This window comes from Symphalangus syndactylus, chromosome 8 (genome assembly GCF_028878055.3).
Source record: "Symphalangus syndactylus isolate Jambi chromosome 8, NHGRI_mSymSyn1-v2.1_pri, whole genome shotgun sequence".
Lineage (NCBI taxonomy): Eukaryota > Metazoa > Chordata > Mammalia > Primates > Hylobatidae > Symphalangus > Symphalangus syndactylus.
The window spans coordinates 134717501-134739192 of record NC_072430.2 but is presented as its reverse complement, the minus strand read 5'-3'; the positions used below and the strand labels follow the sequence as shown (position 1 = coordinate 134739192).

Genomic DNA, 21692 nt, shown 5'->3' with positions numbered 1-21692 from the left:
GCGTGAGCCCAGGAGTTTGAGACCAGCTTGGGCAACATGGTGAAACCACGTGTCTACAAAAAAAATACAAAAATTAGCCACACGCGGTGATAGTCCCAGCTACTTGGGAGACTGAGGTGGGAGGATCATCTGAGCCTGGGGAGTTCGAGGACGCAATGAGCTGTGATTGCACCACTGCATTTCATCCTGGGCAACAGAGTGAGTCCCTGTCTCAAAAACAAAAAAAAGTCAGATATTTTCCCTGAGTACATTAGAAATTCTTCCCTATAATAGTCCAATGAATAGGGCTAGCACTGGGATTTTTGTGTTATAGGCGAGGAAATAAATACTCCTTTTGTGGAGACTAAGGAGCCAGGTCAGGGCCTCTGGACACAGTGCAATCAAGGGAGGCTTAAGACAGCAGAGGCCCTCAGAGAAGACATTCATTCTCCCAGCAACTTGCTAAGCACATGCTGTGTGTTCTGGGCAGTCCTGGGCATACCAGTGGTGAAAATACATGGTCCTGCCTGCCTGGAGCTTATATTTTTCTGATGTGAGAATGCTGCTCCATTTTATTATTGGAGGAACTTGTGCCACAAAGCCTGTTGGGGAAAATGGCGGGCTAGAAACCTGCTTGGGTGGATGGTCTTTCTGCTGCTTATCCCTGGGGGCTGCTTTTTAAATAATCACTGTTATTGCTTTGTTAGAAATAAAAGCATAAATAGATACTAATTAAGGAAATGCAGGTGATCTTTGCTGCGAATTCTGGATATGGCCACTGATGCTGCACTGTGTCTTTTCTTCCCCTGTCGGCCTGTGCAGGCCTGGGCAGCGGGATGGCCTACCTGCCAGCTGTGGTCATGGTGGGCAGGTATTTCCAGAAGAGACGCGCCCTCGCCCAGGGCCTCAGCACCACGGGGACCGGATTCGGTACGTTCCTAATGACTGTGCTGCTGAAGTACCTGTGCGCAGAATACGGCTGGAGGAATGCCATGTTGATCCAAGGTGCCGTTTCCTTAAACCTGTGTGTTTGTGGGGCGCTCATGAGGCCCCTCTCTCCTGGTAAAAACCCAAACGACCCAGGAGAGAAAGATCTGCGCGTCCTGCCAGCGCACTCCACGGAATCTGTGAAGTCAACTGGACAGCAGGGAAGAACAGAAGAGAAGGATGGTGGGCCCGGGAACGAGGAGACCCTCTGCGACCTACAAGCCCAGGAGTGCCCCGATCAGACCGGGCACAGGAAGAACATGTGTGCTCTCCGGATTCTGAAGACTGTCAGCTGGCTCACGATGAGAGTCAGAAAGGGCTTCGAGGACTGGTACTCGGGCTACTTTGGGACAGCCTCTCTATTTACAAATCGAATGTTTGTAGCCTTTATTTTCTGGGCTTTGTTTGCATACAGCAGCTTTGTCATCCCCTTCATTCACCTCCCAGAAATCGTCAATTTGTATAACTTATCGGAGCAAAATGACGTTTTCCCTCTGACGTCAATTATAGCAATAGTTCACATCTTTGGAAAAGTGATCCTGGGCGTCATAGCCGACTTGCCTTGCATTAGTGTTTGGAATGTCTTCCTGTTGGCCAACTTCACCCTTGTCCTCAGTATTTTTATTCTGCCGTTGATGCACACGTACACTGGCCTGGCGGTCATCTGTGCGCTGATAGGGTTTTCCAGCGGTTATTTCTCCCTAATGCCCGTAGTGACTGAAGACTTGGTTGGCATTGAACACCTGGCCAATGCCTACGGCATCATCATCTGTGCTAATGGCATCTCTGCGTTGCTGGGACCACCTTTTGCAGGTAAACTCTCTGAGGTTTTAAGAGCGCAGAGTGCGTGTAGATATGGTGTGTTATGTTATAAAGTCCGAGATAAGAAGGAGGTTTCCATTTTTGTACATGTTCCTTTTATCTTCCCATTCCTGCCCCCTACTTTCTCATTTATACATTTTAGCAAGTTAAAGGCTATTCTTTCTTTTTTTTTTTCTTGAGACAGTCTCGCTCTTTTGCCCCAGCTGGAGTGCAGTGGTGCGATCTCAGCTAACTGCAACCTCTGCCTCCCAGGTTCAAGCGATTCTCCTGCCTTCGCCTCCCAAGTAGCTGGAATTACAGGTGTGCACCACCACGACCTGCTAATTTTTTATGTTTTTGGTAGAGATGGGTTTTCACCATGTTGGCCAGGCTGGCCTCGAACTTCTGACCTCGAGTGATCCACCCGCCTCAGCCTCCCAAAGTGGTGGACAGGTGTGAGCCACCACGCCTGGCCAAGGCCATTCTTTTATGTAGAATATAGATGAAATGTAGACGAATTTTTGATCCTATCCACATGATAAAGCAGCCAGGCTGGTAGAGTGAGGAAATAAAGCAGATGGGGTGATGGAATACTGACGGGCTCCTTACCCATTTGAAGGTGGCCTCTGGGCAGTTCCAGCTGATTTCTGTCACCAAGAAATACTGAGAATTGTTGCCAGATCTTCTGTTGTTGTTTCTCCCCCAGGAGAAGCTAAGAATCTGTACTGTTAGGTAGCACTAACAGATTTCCAAAACACCATGTGGCAGGTGCAACAGAACACATCCACGGACTCAATCCAGTCCTACATTCGCTTCCTATTGTTGCTATAATAAGTTGCCAGAAACTTATGGTGACTTAAAACAATACAGATTGGCCAGGAGTGGTAGCTCACACCTGTAATTCCAGTACTTTGGGAGGCCGAGGCAGGAGGATCACTTGAGCTCAGAAGTTCAAGACCAGCCTGGGCAATACAGTGAGACCCCATCTACACACACATACACACACACACATACACACACAAATAAGATTTATTACCTTACTGTTCTGGAGGTCAGCAGAGCTGAATTCCTTCTTGAGGCTTTAGTGGGGAATTTGTTTGTCTTTTCCAGCATCTGGAGGCCACTTTCATTCTTTGGCGTGTGCCCTCTTGCTCCATCTTCTAAGCCAGCGGTGTAACATCTTCCCACTTCTCTCTGATTTGGACTCCCTGCCACCTCCTTTCACTTTTTTTTTTCTTTGAGACGGAGTCTCCCTCTGTCACCCAAGCTGGAGTGCAGTGGCCTGATCTTGGCTCACCACAACCTCTGCCTCCCAGGTTCAAGCAGTTATCCTGCCTCAGCCTCCTGAGTAGCTGGGATTACAGGCATGTGCCACCATGCCTGGCTAATTTTTTATTTTATATTTTTAGTAGAGACGGGGTTTCACCATATTGGCCAGGCTGGTCTCAAACTCCTGACCTTGTGATCTCTCCCACCTCAGCCTCCCAAAGTGCTGGGATTACAGGCGTGAGCCACCATGCCCGGCCACCTCCTTTCACTTATAAGGGTGCCTGTGATTATATTGGGCTCACCTGGGAAATCCAGGTTTCTCTCCCCAGCCCAGGTCCTAAGTTAATCACACCTGCAATGTCCCTTTTGCCCTATTAGGTCACATATTCATGGGGTCCAGAAATTAGGACTTTGGTGTTTTGGGGGATAGAAGCATTCTGCCTACCACAGGCCCGGAGGCCACTAGTTGGCAACATCTAGGATAAGTTCTCTGTCATGTATTCCCTTCATTTGCAAGAAGCAAATTAACCAGAGAACTTGGTATTTGGGCATACCAGAAGCCATGGGTACCAAGGAATCTTGTGTCTGGGCCAGTGCCTTCGTGGAAAGGCAAGTCAGGTTTCGGCAGGTAGACTCATGCCCCAAGACACCAGGTACTGTGTGACGATAATGAGGTCTATCTTCTGTCCAAGAACTGGAGACAGGAGTCTGCATAGCATGGCAGAAGGCCAACACAAAGGTGCTCTCTGGTGGTGGCCCTCAGACAGACAGCCAGGGCTGGTGGTGATTGTCAGAGCTGCTAGAGGTTTTGTGCAGAGCCTCGGGCTAACCCAGTAGAGCCTCACCTGTTCAGATGTCCCCTCTCCCCAGCCACCCCCAAGCACCCTCCTGTCTGGGCCCTCCAGGCCCTTTATTCTAATATCCTCTGGCAGGAATATCTCTCCCCAGTGGGTGAAGGAATCCCATGGGTACAGGACAAAGCCCTCCCTGCCCCCTTTTTTCCCAGTCTTTCTATAAGTCATAAAGTCACCTCCTCCCTTAAGACCCCCACTGGCAGAGAGCTTGTGCCAACAAACACGCTTTTAAATCCCCTTGAAATTTGAAGTACAAGAAATCATAGATTTTTGCCTATACGGCAGACAACACCAGCAGTTGGCTGACTAAAGGTTTAAAGTCCAAGAGTCACTTTAGGAATCCCCAGGGCTACATATAGGCCTCCTCCTGGAGCAAGCTGCTCCTGTTGTCTGCCTGTGCACAGACGTGCAAATGGAGCATTTAGGTGAAAATGACTATAGCCATGGAGCAAACTATATTGGCAGTTGAAAGGTCTAAAATTGCTCGCTGATCTCATTATGTAAAATTCTCTGTCAGGTCAGAATGCATTTGATTATAACATCCTGACAATGATAGTTTAAGCAGATTTCTGTCACATAACCAGAAATATAGAGTTCAGGGACTGGAGGATATTGGGGCAATGTCTCAGAGATCCTCCTGACCCTTTCCTCATGCTAACTGCCTCATGGTGACACAATGGTTGCTGTATCTCCAGCCACTACATCATCATTTATAGCAGGGAGAAGCAAGTGGGGAAAGGCTCAGTCCCAGCAAAATTCCACTTATATCTGATTGGCTGGAACTATATCACATAGCTAGTTCAAGCTTCAAGGGGAGCTGTGAATGGAGTATTTTGCTTTCTAGCCTCTGTACTAGAGGAAGGAAAGGAGAAAAGAATTAGGATTGGCAGTTGAATCAGTCAGCCAATGGTGCCTGCTAGAGATGTTAAATATCCATTGGAGGTATGGGGACCTAGTAGTGGCTCCTCCACCCTCTTGTTGGAGGTCCTTCAGATACATAATATGCAGAAATGCACTCTGTCATTGATGGTTCTTTGCATGATCCAGGAGTACTTTCTTCTAATGGGCAGGCTCGGGTTGTTTTGTCTTGATCCGTCAGATTTCAATGGCGGCATCACAACACAACTGTGAGGTATGGCATGAGTAATTCTCAAGATCGACGTTAGTCAAAACACCAGAGTTTGCCAGGATAGTTTCCTTATCCCTTCCCTGTGGTCATGTGCTGTCCACTCATCTGCATTCTAGTGAGCTTTCTTCAGTGGAAGAGAAAGGAATGATAAGTAGAGGACAGGGAGTTATACCCAACCCTCAGTCATCAGGTCTTATCTCTTGACTGCTTCAAGTTTCCTCCCTAGAGGTGGATTCCTTAGTGGAATGGGATCCACCATGGATGGTAGAAATTGTTGTATTAATGGTTGGGAGCCTTCTATGATGCATATCATACGCTGCTATGGAAACCCCAAAATCAACATTCGGATGTGCCTGTCTAGGCCAGCAAGCTAAAGGGGACTTTCTTTATTTGCATTTGTTGGTTTCTTCATCTTCCATTGAATTCATGCACTAAGGAATGATGCATAACATTCACTGGCTACCTGCATGATGTTTCATTTATTGACTTTCCAGACCAAGGAGCCAAGATTGCAATGAGATGCAAGCCACCATTTATGTGCACTGTAGGCTCAGAGTGACTGGCAACATGAGTGACTAAATGACCACATTACACTCTTGCTAGAAATTCGAGGTGCACTAGAAATTATTACTTAGCTGGGTTTGCTGCAAGGAAAATTACTGTTCACATTACCTTCTTTTTAAAAAAAACAGTTTCAAGAATGTATAATCAGAGATATTGAACAGACATTTCAACCATGTCATTCAGCAGCATGGACTTCTTGATCTAATTTATTTATAATATTGTTGGGCGTTTTGTTCAACCCCTTTAAAGATGTAATATAGGCCGGGTGCGGTGGCTCATGCCTGTAATCCCAGCACTTTGAGAGGCCGAGGTGGGTAGATCACCTGAGGTCAGGAGTTGGAGACAGCCTGGCCAACAAGGTGAAACCTCATCTCGACAAAAATACAAAAATTAGGCACCTGTAATCCCAGGTACTTGACAGGCTGAGGCAGTAGAATTGCTTGAACCCGGGAGACGGAGGTTACAGTGAGCCAAGCTCACACCACTGCACTCTAGCCTGGGCGACAAGAGCAAGAGTCTGTCTCAAAATTAAAATAAAATAAAATAAAACAAAATTATGTAATAGTAGTACATACTTTCCTAGATGTTTCAGTGTATATTATGGCAAAACCTCAGCCATCAGATTTGACTGACCAATATTCCACACACGTCTCTTCCATTCACATAAAATCCAATAACTTAACAATAATTTGCAACGTTTTCCACCAAAAGCTGGGGGCCCTTATTTAATTAATACGAAAAACAGCTATTACTTATTTGACAGACTCAAATGAAAAGAAAATGCATTTTAATAGGGAACCAGATTTTACTTTCAAGCTGTAGGTTTGAATTGGTGCTTGGATGAGGGTTGCCAAGAATCCAGGGTTGCCAAGAATCCCGGGTTTCAAATCCAGGAACTGAGGTCAGACCTCCAGGAGGGGTGGTGAAGGATGCATGAGGAGGGCAGCTTATAGGAACTGTCTTCTCTCTGAAAAAGTTGTGTCAACATGTGCTGAGAGTCAAAGCTCCTGGTAGAGTCCTGTCTCTCTTGACCTGCTTTACATCCGACTGGGTTTGAATTCAAACTAGCAGAAATATTAAAACAGGCACCAAAGGGAGATGGCAGGATCCAGAGTTATTTATAAATAAATCCTAAAGGTAGATTGGAGAAAACCTATGGGATTAACTTAACATGAAATTTAGGACTACTCCTACAATTTGAACTATGTTAAATTGTTCGGTGAAGTTGGGTGTGCTTTTTTTAAAAAAAACTGACATGAGTTACGTTTGAAGCTTGGGCATGTGGAGATACTTTTACAAATGCTTATATTTTTAGAGGAAAGAGGACCATTTAAAAATAATAATAATATTAATGAATTTGGCCGGGCACGGTGGCTGACGCCTGTAATCCCAGCACTTTGGGAGGCTGAGGCGGGTGGATCACCTGAGGTCAGGAGTTTGAGACCAGCCTTGCCAATGTGGGGAAACCCTGTCTCCACTAAAAAATACAAAAATCAGCCAGGCGTGGTGGTGCATGCCTGTAATCCCAGCTGCTCGGGAGGCTGAGACAGGAGAATTGCTGGAACCCAGAGGGTGGAGGCTGCAGTGAGCTGAGATGGTGCACTGCACTCCAGCCTGGGTGACAGAGTGAGACTCCGTCGCAAAAAATAATAATAATAATAGTAGCAATAATGAATTCAATTTAAGTCTGTTGCAATATGTAATATACTTAACAGACATTTTTTATATTCTGTGGAGTAAAGATGAGGGATGGGATGGGGAAAAGGGAATCCTAGGATGCTCTAAGGGTGATGGTATTTATTACTATCCCACCCAGAAGGGGGAACAGGACATGATCAGACAGGGAGCCAAGAGAAATGTATTTGAGATGCTAACAAATTCAGCATGGCTTGTGCTGATGAGCAGGGGAAAGAGGTAGGCAGGGGCCACATCACAGAGCCTGGAGCTTAAAATCAACCACTTCCACCAAAAAGTAAATAAATAGTCTGAACGAAATACAGCTTAATTTTCCAGCCAGGTAGGATTTCGTCCTATTTCCGAAGTTCACATTAAGCAGCAGTAATAGTTCAACTTGTTTCAGCCATTTGAAACAAGCCATTCAGGTGTTTGTTACTTACAGCCACCGTTTCTGCTCTCAATCACTTGATCATGTGGAAAGCGGGGATTTAGCCATTAAAATGACCTGGTCAGCTTTCATATGGAGATGAGTGGACTGTGAGAACCTCATTTGTATTTATTGATTTTTTTTTTTTACATTGTAGATTACAGTTATTCCCATCATGTATTCTGTAGATACAGATCACTCTGCATTATCTGCAAGTGAATTGTTCATTTTGTCCTAATTCACAATGGTCCACGGTTGCCAGCTGGTAACACTGAGTAGAAGTTGGGTGTGTTTTTGTTCATAGGTCAGTGTCAATGTGCCTTTCCAATTCAATTCTGAAGCTGAAGCATTATTTTTGGATTATATTTAATCTTTTTTGTCCCCCTTGTCTCCAATTATAGATTAAGAAAAGATGATAGAACATTTTACTGAGCCACTTCTAAAGAGTCAGATTTTTTTTTTCTTTTCTATTTTTTACATCAAATAACAAATTCAAAAACTTGGTTTACTTTTAAAGTAGATCCAGAATTCATACCTTTTAACGTGTTGTTTTTTTAAAAAAAAAGATTATAAATTTGTATGCTATTGTTTGTTTTTCTTTATGAATGCCTTGACTGATCCCTGTAAATACATAATCCAGGCATATTCATCACACACTAGATACAATAAACAAAGAGATACAGATAACAACCAGGAAGTCGGAGGGACTGGTTTACACCTTTCCTGGTTGCTTTTGTGTGGCTGTTTCTTGATAGGGGAAGTTTAAGTGCGTTTATGCATTCATTTGCCAATTCAATTTTTTTAAAGATGTTTCTGAAAAGTGGCCACGGAATACTATGTTTGATCATAAAATCTTATTTTTTGAGACGGAGTCTTGCTCTGTTGCCCAGGCTGGAGTGCGGTGGCATGATCTCAGCTCACTGCAACCTCTGCCTCCTGGGTTCAAGCAATTCTCATGCCTCAGCCTCCTGGGTAGCTGGGATTACAGGCATGCACCACCACACCCAGCTAATTTTTGTATTTTTTAGTAGAGATGGGGGTTTTGCCATGTTGGCCAGGCTGGTCTCGAACTCCTGGCTTCATGTGATCTGCCCGCCTTGGTCTCCCAAAGTGCTGGGATTACAGGTGTGAGCCACTGAGCCTGGCCACTAAATCATTTATATTTTAAGTCTTTGCTAATTAATGTACTTACTAAAAGGGAAAAAAATGAATGTTCAAAATTTACATTTTTACCATAAATAAAACTCTTGTGTGTAGCTCAATCCTCTCAGTTTGCGTAGTTGACTATGTGGGAACCATGACTTGTGACCCATTCTTAGAATTAATCACTGAAATATAGGAAACATATTTCATAGATTCGGAGACACATTTTTCTCATATTTTAACGTCTCAAATTAGAATACCTTTTACAAAGTCCTGAGGAAATACTGAGTCATATTTGAATTGACAAGGATATTTATTTCTTACTGATACATAAAATAACGGCACATCATTGTCTTAGAATTCATGAAATATAGTGGTATTTTACAGAATGTCTAATAAGATTATTATATTAAGCTGTTTATTATAATATTAAATTATTATTTGAAAATAACATAATTTAGCCAGCATCTATGGCAGTATCTTTGGCAACTTAGAGTTTTATAAATGTAAATTTTTTTTTTTTTTTTGAGACGGAGTCTCGCTCTGTCACCCAGGCTGGACTGCAGTGGCGCGATCTCGGCTCACTGCAAGCTCCACCTCCCGGGTTCAAGCCATTCTCCTGCCTCAGCCTCTCCGAGTAGCTGGGACTACAGGCGCCCGCCGCCACACCCGACTAATTTTTTGTATTTTTAGTAGAGACGGGGTTTCACCGTGGTCTCGATCTCCTGACCTCGTGATCCGCCCGCCTCGGCCTTCCAAAGTGCTGGGATTACAAGGGTGAGCCACCGCGCCCGGCCTATAAGTGTAAATATTAAAGTTTTGTGGCTGTAAATGTGAATTTTATAACACCTGAAGATTTTGATTCTTTCTAGAGCAGATGTGTACCCTCAAATATTTCAGAATGAATGAAAGTTCAAATGTCTTCTGCCCAGCCTCCTTTGATACACACTAAAAACTTCAGAATCGTTTTTGTAGATTTTAGAAAAATTCGTGTTTGCACTTGTGAAAAAAGAAAATCATTGGATTCGCTTTTCACTGCTGGCCTTGTGCGGGCCTTTGAGTGAACCAGAAGGTTCTCCCCATGAGTCAGCCGGGAATTGCTTCAAATGCCTTCCAAAGCAACCAAGTGGCTTAACGAATGCAGCCCTCCCCAGGCACAGGGAATGCTGGTGTAAAGCACACCCTTAAAAATGGCTACAAGAGAACCAAAAAATATAAAAAACAAAAAAAAGGAAAAGAAATGCATAAATGAAACATTATATTGGTATGAAATGACATATAAATTCTTTTAGAAACATTTATAGCAGCAATAAATGCCTGCTTTATGTTCTTGACTTTTATTGTATCAACTCCATGACACTCAATATATTCTTTTTTGTTTTGTAGGGTGGATCTATGACATCACGCAAAAATATGATTTTTCCTTCTACATATGTGGTTTGCTTTATATGATAGGGATACTCTTTTTACTTATTCAGCCGTGCATTCGAATTATAGAACAATCCAGAAGAAAATACATGGATGGTGCACATGTTTAGTATCATGTAATGTTCCGTGTGGGTTTCACTGTAATACTCATGCCTACCTCGCATGGTTGCTGTGAGGCACTTATGACAGGACATGGGAAAGCATTTGTACGGTAACTGGCACTGTCATTTGTAAATGCCATTGTCACAGCCTCATTTGTAAGCAGCACTGCCTCTCTGTTTCGGGAGATGTAATGCTACAAGATCTTAAGGACTACATACATTCTAGAGATGACAGTGTTATTCAAAGACAGCCTAGTAAATAATTGGTAGAGATGCCCTTATAAAAACCATTCCCTTGTCATCTACTGGGACTAGGGTTTTAAATACAGCTTCTAAAACAAAAACAGGGAATAAAAGCTTTTCAACTCAACCACTTCTTTGTAAGACAAAACTGAAGTATCTGTGTGCTTCCAGAAAGCTTACAGATAAATGGGTTTCAAGCACAAGAATATGACTAGATTTCAGAAATTAATTATTACAGGGAGCTATTGATCTGCTAGCATCAAACAAAGGCAAGCTCTAATTCCACAGGTAATACAATTTAGTGCAATTAAAGAAACACGGCTTGTATTTTTATGAGGGAATTCTGCAGCTAGGGATTGTGACTCATAAATCCTCCTCTAAAAGAAAGCATTTGCCATTAATCCTAATTCAGTGCTATCCAGTTATAAATGGAATCTTGAGACAAAACCTTGACAAAGAAATAACAGTAATGATTTCCTTAGCAGAAGCTGTATTTGTACACACAACATTAAATCAAGGGCTACAATTCAAGCACTTTTATTCATATCATTGGACTCTTAGATGATAAGCATTATCTGGGGCCTGCAATATTTTTTTCTGAGTTTCTTCTGCCCAAAAAATATAATATAGAACCAATTGCTAACTGACAAATAAAGTTAATAGTTAAATCATCTCCAAGGAATGTTGCTAATCCAAAGTATAACACTATCAATTTGTGAGGATAATAAATGGAATGCCCTTAGTGTAGATGTCTGTGCCACACCTGACACTGGAGTAGTGATAACAAATAGCCCATTTCTAGACTCTTGTGTTGTTATATAGACCATTCATTTTCCTGAGCGTGGCACAGTTTTAAAAATAGTTCTCTTGATTGATTTCATACAGAAGATGACTGTGATCCATGACATCTAATAATGCCCTTTCTTTATCTGAGATGTCTATTTTTCTAAGCCAAACGTTTTTCAGACTGCAGAATGTTCTTCCCAGATCATTTGAAATTTCTGGCTGCCTTACTTGTTTACAGATAGTTTAAGACTATTTAAATTTCTACTCACAATTTGATCACCACACACACACAAATCCTTGAATATCATTGCCAGTGTCTTAGGTCAAATTTATCTAAAGTGAATACAGCCCATTCTCAATTATCCTTGACAATTAGAGGCAGGAATGCTACTAGGAATTGGAATCAAACAATGCCACCCCAAGCGTAATTTTAGCCAGCAGTTTCAGTTATACTCAACCATGCCCTTCTGAGCTGTTAACAAGTGATTCAATGGACAAGTTCTCTTTTTGTTCCATCTCCATTATTTCCTGCTCTAATGTCTAGTGGTAGGGGTTGTATAATGAAAGGACCACCAAAATAATAAAAGGCAGCTAATGGAAAGGAGAGACAAAAGCATGGTTAATATATACACTTAATATTACCTCCAATGACTCGGGAATTGCCTGTAAATTATTATAGACAATAGATTGCATGTCATACTCCATTTGGTTCAACACAACAACCTATGTGTTATCGTTACAGCTTTGGCTGCTGTTAAAGAATCCAGCTCTCTATTTTGATAAAGATAATCTTAAAGCTGAGGCAATGCTCCCTCCTCTATCTCTGTCTATGTAATTTACCATAGAATTAGGATGATTAGATTGAAACACATGTTGTATGTTTTAAAAACTACGTGGCTTCATTACTTTCATTTTCCGACAACATCAAATTAACAAGAGGCAGTGTTAAATATTTTAAATGGTGCTATAGCCAATGTATTTGGATGCTTGCACTGCTGGTTGTGTATCATCAATATGAACTTTTTATCCAATGACTCGACTCTAATTACATCTAAGTTAGACTTGCTCACGTTCAGTTTGTACAGTTGTCTGTTGACTTACTATGTTTTGAAAGTGGTGACTTCTACCAAATGAGTGGAAGTTCCCATTGTCAAAAAAAATAAAGACCTGCTTGCAGTATTCATGTTGACAACAGAGTAGAAGAGAATACTGGAAAGAATTACTGCAAATATTTCCTGTTTATGTTATTTGCTGTTCTTTGAAGATATTATAAAGGGTTAATTGTATATTTATATCGTGTGCTTTATCGTTTTCCCCTCATATATCCAAATAATTTTTATTTACATACAACTAAATAAATGTTGTCCTCTTTGAAGACGGTCAGTGAGTTTTTGTATAAAATTTCTGTTTTGTTGGCTTTGAAGAGAATACTCCTAAAATGCAGGTGGTAACTATTTGTTTCATTCTTTCCCCTGAAAAACTATTTCTCTAGGTGTGGTCACAAACCACGTGGACAGAAATCACCTAGAATGATTATGAAAAGTGCTGAGTCTAAGTATTAAATTTAAAATGCACACATCTTTGAATCCAGCAATTGCATTTCTAACATCATTTTCTACATATGAACACAGACTAATATGTAAGGATTTTTTGTTTATGGTTTGTTATATAAAAGACTGGGCCGGGTGCAGACGGTTCATGAGGTCAGGAGATCAAGACCATCCTGGCCAACATGGTGAAACCCCGTCTCTACTAAAATACAAAAAATTAGCCGGGCATGGTGGCGGGCACCTGTAGTCCCAGCTACTCAGGAGGCTGAGGCAAGGGGATCGCTTGAACCCGGGAGGTGGAGGTTGCAGTGAGCTGAGATCGCGCCACTGCACTCCAGCCTGACGACACAGCAAGACTCCGTCTCAAATAAGAAAAATAAAAAAATAAAAGACTGGAAACAATTTAAATGTCTACCAACAGATAACCATTAGAGAACTGTTGAAGTAGTATAACTGTTAAAGTACAGTATAAAGTATTTTAAAGTATAGACCTAATAATAATACAGCAGAATTTATGGAATTATTAAACAAAAAAGGCAGATCTATATGTAGAATTCGGAAACAGCCTGAAGATATAGTGCTTAAAAAAAAAAAAAAAAGCAAGATAGGCTGGGCATGGTGGCTCACGCCTGTAATCCCAGCACTTTGGGAGGCCAAGGCGGATGGATCACTTTGAGTTGAGGAGTTTGAGACCAGCCTGGGCAACATGGCGAAACCCCGTCTCTACTAAAAATACAAAAATTAGCTGGGCATGGTGCTGGGCACCTGTAATCCCAGCTACTCAGGAGGCTGAGGCAGAAGAATTGTTTGAACCCAGGAGGTGGATCACGCCATTGCACTCCAGCTTGGGCAACAGAGCAAGACTCTGTCTCAAGAAAAAAGGGGAAAAAAAAGGCAAGATAAAGCAATATGTTTAATATGCCCCCAATTATATGTTTTCATTACAAGAAAAGTCATTCATATATATAATAGGCTTAGACATGAATTGAAAATTGCTGGGAAGAAACATAAAGAAACATAAGAAAACATTAACAGTTGTTGGCTCCAGGGAAGAAAATCTGGGGACTAAGGTAGGTCTGATTTTTTTGTTTCCATATGTACATAATGCTTCTTCGATTTAAAACTTGTATCCAAAATTATTTTGAATGCAGATTCTTGGGCCTACTTAAAACCTAGAGAATTGAGAATGGGACCAGTAAATCTTCCTTTTAGATAAGCTTCTCAGTAGATTCTTATGCATAGTAAAATTGCACACCTGGTCTCAACATTTTTTTTATCGTGAATATGTGTTTTATTAGTAGGAAATACATTTTAAAACTCTATACTCTAAATCTTATAACCGATATTCAACATACAGTTCCTTTCTTCCTTGTTCTTCATTAGATATGTAAGATGTTAATAATATTAGTTTACAATTCTTCATGATTTTAACATTTCAAAACATCCATGTTCCGAGATATTTTTTTTTTTTTACAATTCAATGGATATTTATTTATTTATTTATTTTTTAATTTTATTATTATGATACTTTAAGTTTTAGGGTACATGTGCACACGTGCAGGTTTGTTACATATGTATACATGTGCCATGTTGGTGTGCTGCACCCATTAACTCGTCATTTAGCATTAGGTATATCTCCTAATGCTGTCCCTCCCCCCTCCCCCCACCCTACAACAGTCCCTGGTGTGTGATGTTCCCCTTCCTGTGTCCAGGTGTTCTCATTGTTCAATTCCCACCTATGAGTGAGAACATGCAGTGTTTGGTTTTTTGTCGTTGCGATAGTTTGCTGAGAATGATGGTTTCCAGTTTCATCCATGTCCCTACAAAGGACATGAACTCATCATTTTTTATGGCTGCATAGTATTCCACGGTGTATATGTGCCACATTTTCTTAATCCAGTCTATCGTTGTTGGACATTTAGGTTGGTTCCAAGTCTTTGCTATTGTGAATAGTGCCACAATAAACATACGTGTGCATGTGTCTTTATAGCAGCATGATTTATAGTCCTTTGGGTATATACCCAGTAATGGGATGGCTGGGTCAAATGGTATTTCTAGTTCTAGATCCCTGAGGAATCGCCACACTGACTTCCACAATGGAAATTTTTTCATATTTTATACAATATTTTGAAAATCACAGTTATTATTTGTGTAAAAAATCAGTTATTCCATTTATATGGAATGTCCGGAGTAGGCAAATCCACAGAAACAGAAATTATATTAGTGATTGCCAGAGCTGGGGACAGATGGGAGTAGAAAGTGACACCTTATAAGTACGGGGTCTCTTTTTGAGGTGCTGAAAATGTTCTGGAACTAGATAACAGTGACAATTGCACAACTCTATGAATATAATACAAAAAACACTGACATATATACTTTTAAAGGGTAAATTTTATAATATATGAATTATATCTCAATTTTTAGAATCACGTGTTAATACCACTAGGCAGTCTGATGAGATGGGTGGTAATAAAACTTTCAAAGTATTTTAAAGTATTTAAAAATACTTTAAGTATTGGAAAGTGGACAAGCTCATGGAAGTTGGTCTAAGTTATCCAAAATATTATTTTCCTTTTGAAAGTTTGAATATTATCATTGGCAAGGAAAACTGCACTTGTTTTCCTTGAAGGGATAGCCTCATTTCCAATAATGTGTCTGCCAAGTATAAACATGGTGTTTCATGAAAAAAGGGGTAGTTGAGCTCGTGATTCCTCACACAACTGCTTTTCCTCATGACAACCGTGACACTCTGATGTGCAGCAGATGTGCTCTTGCTTCCTCCTCTCTTTGTCACACAGTATTAAAGATGGTGCGGTGGCTCACGCCTGTAATCCCAGCACCCTGGGAAGCTGAGGCAGGCCGATTACTTGAGGCCAGAAGTTTGAGACTGGCCTGGACAGCATGGTGAAACTCCGTCTACACTAAAAACACAAAAATTAGCAGGGCGTAGTGGCGGGTGCCCATGATCCCAGCTACTTGGGAGGCTGAGGTATGAGAATCACTTGAACCCGGGAGGCGGAGGTTGCAGTGTCACTTCAGCCTGGGTGACGGAGGGAGAAAAAGTAACCACTTTTTAAAAAAATGAGTGGCTGGGCGCGGTGGCTCACGCTTGTAATCCCAGCACTTTGGGAGGCCGAGGCAGGTGTATCACGAGGTCAGGAGATCGAGACCATCCTGGCTAACACGGTGAAACCCCGTCTCTACTAAAAATACAAAAAATTAGCCGGGCGTGGTGGCGGGCGCCTGTAATCCCAGCTACTCAGGAGGCCGAGGCAGGAGAATGGCATGAACCCAGGAGGCGGAGCTTGCAGTGAGCCAAGATTGGGCCACTGAACTCCAGCCTGGGCGACAGAGTGAGACTCTGTCTCAAAAAAAACAAATGAGTAAGAATAGTAGTATTGTTTGGCCTGTTTCAAAAAAAAAAAAAAAAACAGGACTTTGATTAGTCAGTGTTGATACCGGATGAACACAAGCAAAACATCAAGCGCAACCTAATCTACTGACTTGGCCATTTATAAGACATCAGTACAATACTGCAGAGAAGAGATTAACTCAGCCTTCATGTTTGCTGCTAGAGCTTTAATTTGACAAGTTACTGTGTCATTAGAAAGTGGCACTGTTTGGCCAAACCCTGTCTCTACCAAAAATACAAAAATTTGGTGCGTGTGGTGGTGGGCATCTGTAATCCCAGCTACTTAGGAGGCTGAGTCAGGAGAATCACTTGAACTCAGGAGGCGAAGGTTGCAGTAAGCCAAGATCGCGCCACTGCACTCCAGCCTGGAGGACAGAGTGAGACTCCATCTCAAAAAAAAAAAAAAAAAAAAAGTGGCACTGTTGTGATTTTCTTTTGCTGAGTTTCCATCCAGCAAGCCCTTGGCAACGCCAGCTGAATGGGCTTGTCCGCCTTTCTCAGGGCAGTTCAGTAACTTACCCACTTCAAAGGCTTTTTCATTTCTAGTTTAAAACCTGTAATGATACATTTTGGGCTTTTAAGAAACATCATATCTACATTTAAAAAATTCAACTCCTTTTTTCTTTAAACTCTGAATGATTCCTCTCAAAGTGATGCCACAACTTGACAGGTACCAAAAAAGGTAAAATTTTAACACTATAAAGCCAAGGAAAAGTACCTTCTGAGTCATATTTATATTTCTTTTTACTAGTTTTTCCCTTATGTGAGTTTGAAAACTCCTTAATATGTCAGTTTCATCTTTTTTTAGCATCTTTAGTCTTAGATAGTGCAGCTGTGGGCTAAGAAAGCAAGATTTCCCATATCCCCCTTTAAAGCAAATGATCCGTCCGCAAATAGAATAAAAATATAAATGTTTACGTTTTCATTAAAATATTAAATTCTAGAATTCACATTTTAGGGTTTAAAAGCTATTTTTTAAAGTACTTTTGGCTGGGCAAGGTGGTTCACCGCCTATAATCCCAGCACTTTGGGAGGCCAAGGCGGGTGGATCACCTGAGGTCAGGAGTTCGAGACCAGCCTGACCATATGGTGAAACCCTATCTCTACTAAAAATACAAAAAGTAGCTGGGTGTGGTGACACACACCTGTAGTCCCAGCTACTTGGGAGGCTGAGACAGGAGAATTGCTTGAACCTGGGAAGCAGAGGTTGCAGTGAGTTGAGATCACACCACTGCACTCCAGCCTGGGCGACAGAGTGGGACTCCCTCTAAAAAACAAAATAAAACAAAAATACTTTTAAATATTATTGCAAAGTAAGACAACAAAGTATTATCTACCTCTTGTATTTCCACACAGATAAACCTCAGGATACCAATTTACTGGATGAGAATGAGGTTGCATAAAAGATAGCAGGTATAGGCTGGGCACAGTGGCTCACGCCTGTAATCCCAGCACTTTGGGAGGCTGAGGCGGGCAGATCACGAGGTCAGAAGTTCAAGACCAGCTTGGCCAACATGGTGAAACCCCATCTCTACTAAAAATACAAAAATTAGCTAGCTGGGAGTAGTGGCGTGTGCCTGTAATTCCAGCTACTTGGGAGCCTGAGGCAGGAGAATCGTTGGAAATCGGGAGGTGGAGGTTGCAGCGAGCCGAGATCGTTCCACTGCACTCCAGCCTGGGCAACACAGCGAGACTCAGTCTCAAAAAAAAAAAAAAAAGATAGCAGGTATAACAAAGATAACTAGCAAAAGCACAGTAGAAGTACTGAAAACAAACTAGGTTAGACTCTGAAAATTCAACATATTCATACCCTAAACCTACTACCTTAGAAAGTCTAGAAAACACAAAAGTAGACAAGCGTATGTTCCACTAGTCATCAGAATAACAACATCACAGTTCACATAGCCTCTGGAAAATTCCACTGCTTACTTGTGAAAGAATGAATACAAAAGGGGCCAGGCATAGTGGCTCTTCCCTATAATCCCAGCACTTTGGGAGGCTGAGGCGGGAGGATTGCTTGAACCCAGGAGCTTGAGACCAGCCTGGGCAACACGGTGAAACCCCGTCTCTACTAAAATACAAAAATTAGCCAGGCATGGTGGCACGTACCTGTGGTCCCAGCTATTTGGGAGGGTGAGGTGGGAGGATTGCTTGAGCCTGGGTGGTAGAGGTTGTAGTGCACCAAGATTGCGCCATTGCACTCCAGCCTGGGTGACAGAGTGAAACCCTGTCTCAAAAAAAAAAAAAAAAAAAAAAAGAATGAATGAATGAATGAATGAAAAAGGTAAATAATGTCTTAGTATTATTAGGAAAATAGGTCTGACCTCACAGACCACCGAAGGGGTTTTGAGGACTCCCAGGATCCCAGCAGCACACTTTGTGCTAGAGGAATCAGAAGGAGAGATAGCTGAAGTGTGAAGTGGCCTTGGAGGCTGGGCATGTCTTGGTTAGGGGGCTGGCATGATGACGGGGCAAGGGGAGAACAACATGGGTGAAAACACAGACCCGGAAAGCACAGGAGGAGCTCAGGTTCAGAGAACAGCCTGAAGTAAGCAAGAATAGGGATGAGGCCAGGCTGCAAAGGTAGGGGAAGGTTGTTTATACAAAACCTTGACAGATAAGCTAAGAGAAGTTCACACTGATAAGCTTAATCTCTGCAAAGTGGGAGGTCACATTGATCGTCAAGTCATGAGTCTCTAAGTATTAATCAAAAGAACAGGATGGTGGCCGGGCATGGTGGCTCATGCCTATAATCCTAGTACTTTGGGAGGCCGAGGTGGGTGGATCACCTGAGGTCAGGAGTTCGAGACCAGCCTGGCCAACATGGCGAAACCCTGTCTCTACTAAAAATACAAAAATTAGCTGGGAGTGGTGGCACATGCCTGTAATCCAAGCTACTCAGGAGGCTGAGGGAGGAGAATCACTTGAACCCGGGAGGCGGAGGTTGCAGAGAGCTGAAATCGAACCACCACATTTCAGCCTGGGCCACAGAGTGAGACTCTTGTCTCAAAAAAAAAAGGCCAGGCGTGGTGGCTCTCATGCCTATAATCCCAGCACTTTGGGAGGCCGAGGTGGCGTGGATCATGAGGTAAGGAGTTAGTTTTCACTATATTTTTCAGGCTCATCTCAAACTCCAGGGCTTAAGGGATCCACCCGCCTCGGCTTCCCAAAGTGCTGGGATTACAGCCTGGCTGATTCCTATGTTCTTAAGAAAAGAAAAGCGTGCCAGGTGCGGTAGCTCATTCCTGTAATCCCAGTGTGGGAGGCCAAGGCAGGAGGATCACTTGAAACCAAGAGTTCGAGACCAGCCTGGGCAACATAGCAAGACCCTGTCTCTATTTACATAAGTATTCAAAAAAGAAAAGGAAAGAGAATCTGTGAAGAGGAGAGATGGAAGATATAGAGAACAAGGAGATGAGAAAGACCAGAATCCCTAACAATGGAGAGGTGAGCACTGTAAATAAGTCAACTCCTCCCTCTGAAGGTAGAAGAAAGACAAGGTGGGCCCAAGACAGGGAGGTTTCACGCAGGAGAGAAGAGAAGCTTAATCTCTGCGAAGTGGGAGATAAGGCTTGAAGATCCACTGTGAGAAGCCCAGGAAATAGATAATACAAGGCCTGTTAAGGCAAAGGGTGGAAGCCAAAGGAAGCCAGGCTAGGTCAGTCGGGGGCCAAGGCAGCACATCTGATGTGCTCCAGCGATGCTCTGCTGTCTGATCATAGGGAAAAAGACATAAATCGCCCATCGGGTGGACATCCTGCAGGTTACAGGGCAAGAGCGTTTCACACATTGAGCGTTTCACTAATCCTAGAATTCAGAGATGGCAGACAATCAAGTACAGTCAGGGAGGGGCTACTGGATGAACAGCCGGTAAGGGACCCAGGTTAGGGCAGAGAGCAAACCGGTCACATCTACAGATTCACGGAAGCTTAGAAGAAGTGAGCTTTGGAAATGAGGCAACTCCTCAAGAAGGTAAGGAGGCTTCCCTCCAGAAGCAATAGCTCCATACCAGAAAGCTCAGATGTGAAGGCCGTGGAAGGAGAAGCATTCCAAGTTGGCCAGGTTGGAGCGTGGTATGTGTGGATGGGAGGTCTCCAGCGTCAAAATGTTCGGAGAACAGTGAGTTGGGGAGGGAATGCTGATGTTGAATTGCAAAGACTGGAACGGGGAAGCAGCTGCCATCTATGAAAAGGGAATTGAGCCATGGTGGAGAGCGGAGACCACTGCAATGCAGGAAAGGTGCTACAGTTGGACTGCGAGGAGAGAGTTGGGTTGAGGGTCTCCAACTGGCACTGGCTAGCAAGGTGAGAGCCAATCCCACCTCCTCTTGAATTGCCAGGCGAAATAGAAAGAGGTAAGGGTTTCTTGACAGAGGCAGATTTCCAAGTGGTCAAGTAGAAGAAAGTGGTAGGAAGAGAGGACTGAGTTTGGGAAAGAACCAGTAAGCTGTATTTACTCACCCCCTTTACTCATCCTGGTAGTTTTCCATAAGAGTGTATGAGGGGCTCAAAGAAGAATTTGCCCCTTACTCATTATTTAAATGCCTTAAGACACTTTAGGCTAGGTGCTGTAGCTCATGCTTGTAATCCCAACACTTTGGGAGGCTGAGGTGGGAGGATCACTTGAGCCCAGGAGTTTGAGACCAGCTTGGGCAACATGGCAAGACCTCATCTCTACACAAAATGCAAGAATTACTTGGGTGTAGTGATGTGTGCCTGTGGTCCCAGCTTCTCTGGAGGCTGAGGTGAGAGGATCCCTTGAGGTTGAGGCTGCAGTGAGCTGTGTTTGTGCCACAGCACTTCAGCCTGCCGACAGAGTGAGACCCTGTCTCAAAAACAACAACAACAAAAAGATACTTTATTAAAAATAGGCAATAATTTAGTTCATCAAAAGCTTGGCGTATTCTCTGGGCAACCAATCTTGAATGATCTCATATTATGCTCAAGGCCTTCTGCTTATAATTTCAAATGTGACCCGTACAAATCCCATCACCTTTTCAAGTTCTATTGGTGAGATGTGGTGTTGGCTCTGAAAGGAGAGGTGCTGTGGCATTTGTGGTTAAGAACAAAGACTTAGGTAGAGATTTGAGTATCAGTTTTATGAAACTTTGAAAAAATTAACTTGTCCTCTCAGAATAATTAGATTTTGCAGGCAATGCAGTCTGTGTCACGACTACTACCTAATGCTGCCATTGTAGTGTGGAAGCCACCATAGATAACACATAAATACTGTTCCAATAAAGCTTTATTTATAAAATCAGCAGGCTGGTCAGATTAGGTCCACGCCATAGTTTGTAGACCCCTGAGAGAAATGACAGAAATAATATCACTTACCTTTAAGGA

General features: G+C 42.6%; 1 protein-coding gene across 3 annotated transcripts in view; it reads left to right on the top strand.

Annotated features, from left to right (window-relative positions):
- The window catches only part of SLC16A14 (solute carrier family 16 member 14), a 34240-nt gene extending 21469 nt beyond the window's left edge, over positions 1–12771 (top strand). For 2 of the 3 annotated variants that reach the window (XM_063645246.1, XM_063645247.1), the window contains exon 4: positions 802–2522. In XM_063645246.1, the coding sequence (XP_063501316.1) occupies positions 802–1967 (1166 nt within the window). In that variant the 3' untranslated portion in view covers positions 1968–2522. Of the gene's footprint in view, positions 1–801; positions 2523–10216 lie in introns of those variants that run through there. The other variant, XM_055290924.2, reaches the window with a different exon arrangement.
- The last annotated feature ends 8921 nt before the right edge of the window (positions 12772–21692 follow it).